General features: G+C 23.2%; 1 protein-coding gene across 1 annotated transcript; it reads left to right on the top strand.

The window, feature by feature from the left end:
• Positions 1–714: 714 nt before the first annotated feature.
• On the top strand, positions 715–7,434 carry LOC122500350. The gene is made up of 2 exons (XM_043609247.1): positions 715–845; positions 5,890–7,434. The coding sequence occupies exon 2, from the start codon at positions 5,913–5,915 to the stop codon at positions 7,383–7,385; it is 1,473 nt and encodes a 490-aa protein (XP_043465182.1). The 5' UTR covers positions 715–845; positions 5,890–5,912; the 3' UTR covers positions 7,386–7,434.
• Positions 7,435–9,058: the final 1,624 nt, after the last annotated feature.

Consider the following 9,058-nt stretch of genomic DNA (forward strand, 5'->3'; position numbering starts at 1 on the left):
CGACTGTAAAAATAGATATATTTTATGAGCTTATATTAGGGAGTGAAGTGGATAAAATGTATGATGACTTAAATGTGTTAACTGAAGAAGTTAATAAAGAGTATGAAAATAGAGTTTATGAAGTTAGAAAGCGTTTGCAAGAAGTAGAAAGCAAAAATAATGAAAGAAAAGTTTTCTTTGAGAGTTCAGATATACAAAAATTAGATTGGAAAAAGGAAATCGAAAAATTTGAAAGAAGGTTTGATATAATAAATGAAGAACTGCAAAATGTAGTAGTAGAACCTAATTATAATAATGCAGCATCTTTGTCCCAATCTGGTGCTGTAGTACCTTAATCAGATTCCTATTTTAAACGAAATAAGAAAAAGATTTGTTGGTACACTTTTTTAATTTTAATATGTTTGAAACTAGTTTTACTCACCGATGGTATATTACGGTGGTGAGCAACGGATGTATATATAGTTTTATTCCAAACAAAAAGGAAAATAATGTTTTATATTTATTCACTTTCGTCCAGATAGAAAATTATTCTATTATAGTAGACTTATTGTTATTTTTATTTCTCATTCTTCTTTTTTCTTCTCGTGACAAAAAACAGCAAATGCTCGCAATTATCTTCCGATTATGATTTATCTCTCATCCACACAAATACTGTTCTTGTTATTTATAAGCACAAATATATAGTATGTGCGTATTTTAATTTGAATTTTTTAATATACACGAGAAAGAGGACATTTACATTGTACTTTAGTCTCATTTGGTAACTGAAGCTTTATTTGTGTATTATATATTATTTCTTGGTTTCTAATGTTGGAAATGAATTTCTTCATCCGGTAAATTTAAAAGTAAGTTATAAACAATAGTACCATGTAATTTGTTAATATTTTCTCTTATAAAAGAAACAAGTGTAAATCATTTTTAAGAGAAATTTTAATTTAGAAAAAATTTTTTATAATAATTATATTTATTTTTATTTGTTCAGGAAATTTCATTAAAATTATGGAAAAAATTAAATGCGATTAGAATTTACAAGAAAATTTTGAATTTTTATCTTTTTGTTTTAATTATAAACTATGAAATTACTATGAATTCTAAAAAACTCTTCAATTTTTTCTATTTCTGACAATAACTTATTTTAAATAGCTTAATTCTATTGACGAACTGACATAAAGTTATTATACTTGCATAAATTATTTCAAGTATTTTTTTAAACAATTTTAATTTCATTTCGTTTGAAAATAGTTTCAATTTTAACAATTTTAACGCAATTCTTCGAAAGAATTCAACTATCTTAATAAATATTAAAACATCTTCATAAATTCAATTATTTAAACATTTTTTTTTAAATTCCCGTCAATATTTTAATTATCTTTATAAATAGCAAAATTCTTTGCCGAAATTAGTTTTTTTTTTAGGAATTTCTATAAAATTTATTGTAAAATTCAATGATTTTCAGGAACTTTTATAAAATTCATTGTAAAATTCAATTATATACATAAATACCAATATTCATCACAAGAATTCAATTATTTTCAAAATTAATAAAATTCTTCGCAAAAATTAAATTATTTTCAAAAAATCTAAAAAAAATTGTCAACATTTCAATTATAGGTAAAAAAAAAAAAAAATTAGCAAATTTCATGGTAAAATTTGAATTATTTTCAAAAATTTTTCTTAATTCAATGATTTCCAATATTCGTCATTTCCAATATTAATATTGATTCCCGGTCATTTTTCCGAAAGCAAATTTCCGCAAGTTTTTTTTTCCGAAAAATCATTTATTCCGAAAAAGAAATTCCGAAAAAAATTTTCCGAATCCAATTCTCCGAATATAAACTTTTCAGAAAAAAATTTTCCGATTCTAATTCTTTGCATATAAATTAGTAAAAAATTTTACCAAATAAAAAAATTAAAAAAAAAACAATTGAAATCAGTTTTGAAAAAGTTTAACCTTTTAATATAAAGAAAACTTTTAAAAAAAGTTAAGTAATTGTTTATTTATTTATTTAACAAATTTACGGGTCAAACCCTTTCGTACAAAGTACTCTTACAATCTAAAGGCTGCAAACCACAACCTATTTTAATCAATAATAATTAGTTAGCCTGCGCTAGGCAGTAATAGAATCAAAAATTTAATGTGAACTTACGCAATGAGGAGGTAAATCTTAAATAATTATTGTCAAAAAAATCGATAACATTAGAGACAGAATTAGCCTCTCTGCCTAGTCTTGTTACAAGAGAGTGGTATCCGTAGTTTGTTCTATGGAACGATTCCACAAATAATGTGTAATTTCTAGTAACTCTAGTAGGAACAGATAAATTAAATAATGACAATAAATGTGGACAATCATTAACACAATTTATAATCTTATAGAAAAAAGTCAAATCATTAAACAGAAACCTAGATGCAATTAGTGGAGTGTTAAGTAATAGTCGTAATGAACTGTAGTCATGGGCGCATCTGTCAAATGGTATGTTAAACTGTCGCGCCACAAAACGAAGAAATCTATTTTGGATTCTTTCAAGTCTTATTACATTAAAGTCATAAAAAGGCACATATATTACAGAGGCATATTCCAGCAGCGATCTCACCAAAGAGAAGTAAAGAATTCTAAGTGTATTTATATTGTGAAACATAGATGCGTTTCTAGTTATAAAACCTAGGACTCTTAATGCTTTTGAAGTTACTTCAGATATATGTCTATTAAATGAGAGATCACTGCATAGAAGAAGACCCAAGTCCCGAATACAAGTAACCCTTGTAAGTTCCTCATGACCAACAGTATAACAATATATCAAAGTACTTTTCTTAGAAAACGAGATAACATAACTCTTTTTAACATTTATTGACATTTGATTACTGTCACACCATTGGATCACGCGATCAAAATCGGTCTGAATATGTAAAGGACTTGAACTAACAACATTATAAAGTTTTAGGTCATCGGCGTAAAGCAAAAAAAAAAAACAAGTCTTGAAAATAAATTGAATGTCATTCATGTAAGGAACAAACAAGAGCGGTCCAAGATTCGAGCCTTGTGGAACACCAGAAGTTGACAGAAATGGATCTGAATATTCACTTTTAAATTTTATTCTTTGAAATCTCCCCGATAGATAACTTTCCAAAAACAAAATTATATTTGGAGATACACCCATTCTACGTAGTTTTTCAAGAAGAATGATATGATTAACCTTATCAAATGCCTTAGTAAAATCGGCATATATCGCGTCAATCTGGTGTCCATCTTCCAAATTTGTTGACAAATAATCAACAAAGATGCCGAGATTAGTAATTGTAGAGCGACCACGAACAAACCCGTGTTGCTCATCAATTATAATGTTTGATGACGCGACATACAACGAATCATAAATAAGACCTTCGAAAATTTTAGAAATTGAACTGAGTAATGTTATTGGCCTGTAATTTTCAATATTATTTTTAATACCGTCTTTAAAAACAGGAGATATAATACCCTTTTTCCACTCATTAGGAAATTTATTCATATTCAAGTATTTATTAAACAAAATAAACAGTGGTTCAACAAATGAAAAGCCACATGAATGAATCAAAGAAGGAGGGATTCCATCTGTATTTGTATCTGTAATTGTATTCTAAGTTTTAAATATTTTTCTTAAAAATTGATATTTGTTCTTCCAGAAGGTACGAGTAACAATAATATTAATATTCATTAATATATACAATGATAATAATAATATTCTTTAATGTCAATTCAATGTTTTTTCTGAAGGTCTGCATAGTAGGTTTTTGTATAAAAGAAATAATAATTTCAACTTGTTCACAGTTTTTCAACATTTTTTTTTTTGATTAACAAAAACCAAAAAGTAATTTGAATTTTCGGAATTATTAATTTTCGGAAAAATTATTTCGTAAATTTAGATTCGTAAATTTTTTTTTCGGAAAATTATCTTTTCGGAAAATTTTTTTCGGAAAAATGACCGGGAACGATTTTAATAACCCAAAAGAATACAATTACTAAAAAAAATTTTTATAATTTTCTACACGTACATTCAATTATTTACCAAAAAAATTGAAATTTCCCAGAAATTCAATTATTAAGAATAGAATTTGAACAAAATTTAAAAAAACAAATGTTTTAATGTTTTAAAATTTAACATTACAATTTTTCGCTATAATTCAATTATTTTGATAAATTTTAAAATTATTTTTAGGGATTTAATAATTTTCATAAATATTCAAATCATTTGGAGGAAGTCAATTATTTTCAAAAATAACAATATTCATCACAAGAATTAAATTATTTTCAAAAGTCATAAAGTTCATTGCAAAATTTCATTTATATTTTCAAAAAATTTTCTTAATTCAATAGTTTGTATGTCCCTATCTTTTGATTTAATAAAATTTCCCAAACGAATTCAATTATTTAAAAACAATTTTGACAAAGTACTACACGAATATTTAGTATGTAAATTTCATATTTTCAAAAATTTTAATTTAAAACATTTTCAAAATTCAATTATTTCTTAAAATTTGTACTTTAATGCTTTTAATTGTATTTAAAATAATTGAAATTCTGCAATGAGTTTTATTATTTATGAAAATAATTGAATTATTGCGAAAGATTTATTAGAATTTTTTAAAATAATGGAATTTCCAAGAAGAAATTTATTACTTTTAAAAATAATTGAATTATTGTGATGAATACTGTTATTTATGAAAATAATTGAATTTTGCAACAAATTTTATTAAAATACCTTCAGAATAATTGAATTTTTGTGAGTAATTTGTGAGGAATCGAAATTAAATTTTTAAGAATAATTACATTTTTTGAGCAATTTCCTGTAAGATTGTATTGAAAATAATTGAAAATCCTGCAATGAATTTTATTATTTATAAAAATAATTAAATAGTTGCTAGGAATTTTATTATAATTCTCAAAAAAAATTGAATTACAGAGAAGAATTTTATTATTTTTGAAAATAATTGAATTATTGCGGAAAAGTTTATTAAAATGTTAAAAAAAAATTGAATTTCTGTGAAAAATTTTATTATTTTTGAAAGTATTCGAATTCTTCATAAGAATTTTATGAACATTGTTTTTTAATTTTTTCGAAATATAATAAATATTATAGGAAAATTTTATTAGTTTAAATAATTGAATTCTTGTGGAAAATTTTATTTGTAAAAATAACTGAATTTTTCGATTAATAATTTAAAATAGTAATAAAAATAATTTAAATTCTTTTATGAGTTTTATTATTTATGAAAATAATTATATGCTTAGAATTTATTCAAAATTTTTTTTTGAAAAAATTGAATTTTTATGAAAAATTTTATTATTAGTATTTGTAATTGAATTATCGTGAAAAATAAATTGCATAAAATTTTGTTAAATAATTGATATTTTCGATGTTTTTTTTTTGAAAATTAGCGACTTAAAAGTATAGTAGAAATTCTCTAAAAAAATATTATTTATATTCTTTGTTGAGAAAGTTGAATATATAATTATATAATAATTTTTTTACCTTCTGTATTCTTCAGAATAATTAAAATTTTCGTAATGAAGATTATTTTTATTTTTAATTTTTTTTATTTTATTCTTTTTATTTTTAATTTTTAACAATTTTTGCGAAATTCTCAATTTTACTCGTACAAGAAAGTTTTATTATTTTCAATTTTGAAAATCTGATGTCAAATTTGAAATTATCAAAATTTGTTAAAATGGTTTTTATATAGGTACTTTAAAGTTCAAAAATATAATATAATTTGAAAATTTAATTCTAATTAGTTTTTCAGTTTTGTGTCACAATAAGTTTTTTTTTAAATTACTTAAATTAAAATGAATTGATTTTGTTTTCAAGAAACTGCAATACACAACATAATTAATATAATTAACTTTGTTTTTTCAGAATCAGATCCCTTAAGCAGAACCATGAAGCTAAAGATCATTTTGATTCTTTGTGCACTGATATCAGTTGTCAAGGGCAACAATGATTGTCTCAGTCAGAAAGATTTGAAAGTTTTAGAAGAAACCTTTCACTCTGCTTCAGCATACATGAAAAGGGAAGTTAAGGAAGAGGATATTGTACTTTGCATTGGAGCAACAAGAGCTGGAAAGAGCACCCTAGTAAATTATTTAATTGACAATAAATTAAAAGCCGAGAGAATTAATAAATACACTTCCATAAAAATATCAAAAGTCGACAATGAATCCCCAGGACCGGAAATTGGATTTGGCTCAACGTCAAAAACAACAATTCCAAAGAGATGGTCATCGAAAAAATTACCCCAAATTGCAATTTGGGATGCTCCTGGATTTGATGATAATAGAGGAGCAATACAGGATATCACAAATGCCTTTTATCTCCACCAATTAATACAAAATGTAAAATCTATGAAAATTATTTTAACCATCGACATAAATGACATACTTCATGACAATATTAAACCATTTCTATTGGTTTTAAGCGCAGTTGAAAATTTATTAGGTGACAAAATGAAGCCATACTTTACCAGTATATCCGTAATATTTACAAAGGTACCAAATAAAATCGAAGACATTCCCCTGGATATGGAATTTATAAATGAAAAATTATTCTCACAATTCTTATCAAACAGTGAGATGGATATATCGAAAATTTCCAAAGAATTTATTCAATTTTTAATAAAGAATAATAATCGTATTGCCTTCTTTAAAAGACCTGAAGAAATTGGACCTATCACTTCAGCAATTGATGTAAATATTTTTCCGGTCATTGAAAATTCTCAACGAATTGATAAATATTCCCTAAAGGAAATAAGTCCCAGTATTTCTGAACAATCGAGAATTTGTTTATATAAAGTTCGTGAGACATTGTATTCCTTAAAGTCATTAGAAGAATTACAAAACGATTTTATTGCCGATATGGATAATACTGCAAAAGTTGTCAATAATTTTAATGGCGCTATAAAATTTGAAACATTTGTAAGAGATGTTCTATCGAGTTTAATCGGATATGAGAAAAAATTGAATATTGCTATTATTTACTCTCAAACATTTCCCGAAAAACTCAAAGCATATGGAAATGTTCATAGGGAATTGTCTCGAAAACTTGACGAATTGAAAATAATAGAGAAATATAATCTAATGAAATTTGTCGATAAATTATTAAATTTGAATGAATCGAAACAATTTGAGTTTGCAATTCAAGCAGTACTGAGATCATCATTATTGAGAGTGAAAGAAACTGAAAATATTGTTCGAAAAATGTTGAATTCAATAATACAGAAGAAATATGAAATTCAAAGAATTGAGGAAAGAAGAAGGCAACAGGAAGAATTGGATCGACTTTATTGGCGACTCGAGCAAGAAAGAAGAGAAGCTAATAAAGGATTTTGGGAAAGGCTCGGTGATTTCTTTGGTTAAATATACTCAATTTTACGGATGAAATAAAATTATTAGAATATTCTCAAAATTTTGTTTTTTAATCACGAAATCAAGAATCAAAGTTCTAAGGAATTTACATAAATATTTTTTTTTAAAACTATTTTTTGGAATTACATATAAGTAAATCAATTTTAGTTCTTAAAATTTCTAAAAACAAAAGAAAAACTCGCACATTTTAAGGAAAAGGCTTCGGAGATGAAAATAAATTTTTTTTCATACACAGTAAAAATTCAACGAATTTAGCTTCTCCAGGGAGAATAGTAAGTTAGTTACTAACTTACTAACTAACTTAGTAACATAGTTACTAAATTCAATTGCGTTCAAAAATTAAAAAAAAATTCTCGTCAAAATTTCAATTCTCTTTATAAATAATAAAATTCTTCTCTGATATTCAATTATTTTACAAAATTTTAATCAAATTCTATTCAAAATTTCAATTATTTTCAAAAGTTTTCTAAAATTCAATGATTTTCAATATCTACTATTTTAATAAAAATTTTCAAAAGAATTCCAATATTATAAAAAAATTGAATAAAACTCTACGCAAACATTCAATTATTTTCATAAATAATAGTAATTTTTACAGGGATTCAATTATTTTTATAAATAATAGTAATTTTTACAGGAATTCAATTATTTTCATAAATAATAGTAATTTTTACAGGGATTCAATTATTTTTATAAATAATAGTAATTTTTACAGGAATTCAATTATTTTTATAAATAATAAAATTCTTTATATAAATTTTCAATTATTTTCAGGAATTTTTATAAAATTTATTGTAAAATTCAATTATTTTCAGGAATTTTTATAAAATTCATTGTAAAATTCAATTATTTTCATAAATACTAATAATCATCACAAGAATTCAATTATTTTTCAAATTAATAAAATTCTTCGCAGAAATTCAATTATTTTCAAAAAATCTAAAAAAATGGTGTACATTTCAATTATATTTATAAATGAATAGCAAAATTCTTGTCAAAATTTCAATTATTTTCAAAAATTTGCTTAATTGAATGATTTTCAATATTCTACTATTTTAATAAAATTTCCCAAAAGAATTCAACTACTAAAAAAAATTTGTGCAATTTTCTACACGAACATTCAATTATTTACCAAAAAATTAAAAATTTTACAGGAATTCAATTATTAAGAATAGAATTTGTATAAATTTAAAAAAAATGTTTTAAAATTTGGCATTAAATTTTTCGCAGTAATTCAATTATTTTCATAAATTTTAACATTCTTTTCGGGGATTTAATTATTTTCATAAATAATAAAATTTATTGTAAAATTCAAATATTTTCATAAATAACAATATTCTTCACAAGAATTCAATTATTTTCATAAATAATAACTTTTTTATAGGGATTAAATTTTGAAAAAGTTTCAAATTAAAATCATTAAAATTCTTAATTTTTTCATATTTTTGACATACAATTCTGTAGAATTAATTCTTTTTAAAAGTTTAATAGGATTTTTATTGAAATTATTTCAAGTTTTTATTTTTCAATAAATATTTAATTTTAGAATTTACGAATAATTGAAATTTTGTAAAATTGAATTGTAAACGAATGAATTTGAAAATTCTCAAAGAACTTTTTTTAAAATTATTAAAAATAATTGATTTATTCAAGAATTTTAGTTA

Source organism: Leptopilina heterotoma, unplaced genomic scaffold (assembly GCF_015476425.1).
Source record: "Leptopilina heterotoma isolate Lh14 unplaced genomic scaffold, ASM1547642v1 Lhet_183, whole genome shotgun sequence".
Taxonomy (NCBI): Eukaryota; Metazoa; Arthropoda; class Insecta; order Hymenoptera; family Figitidae; genus Leptopilina; species Leptopilina heterotoma.

Coding starts and splice junctions, on each gene's coding strand:
- LOC122500350 (XM_043609247.1), top strand. CDS start 5,913: ATGAAGCTAAAGATCATTTTGATTCTTTGTGCACTGATATCAGTTGTC.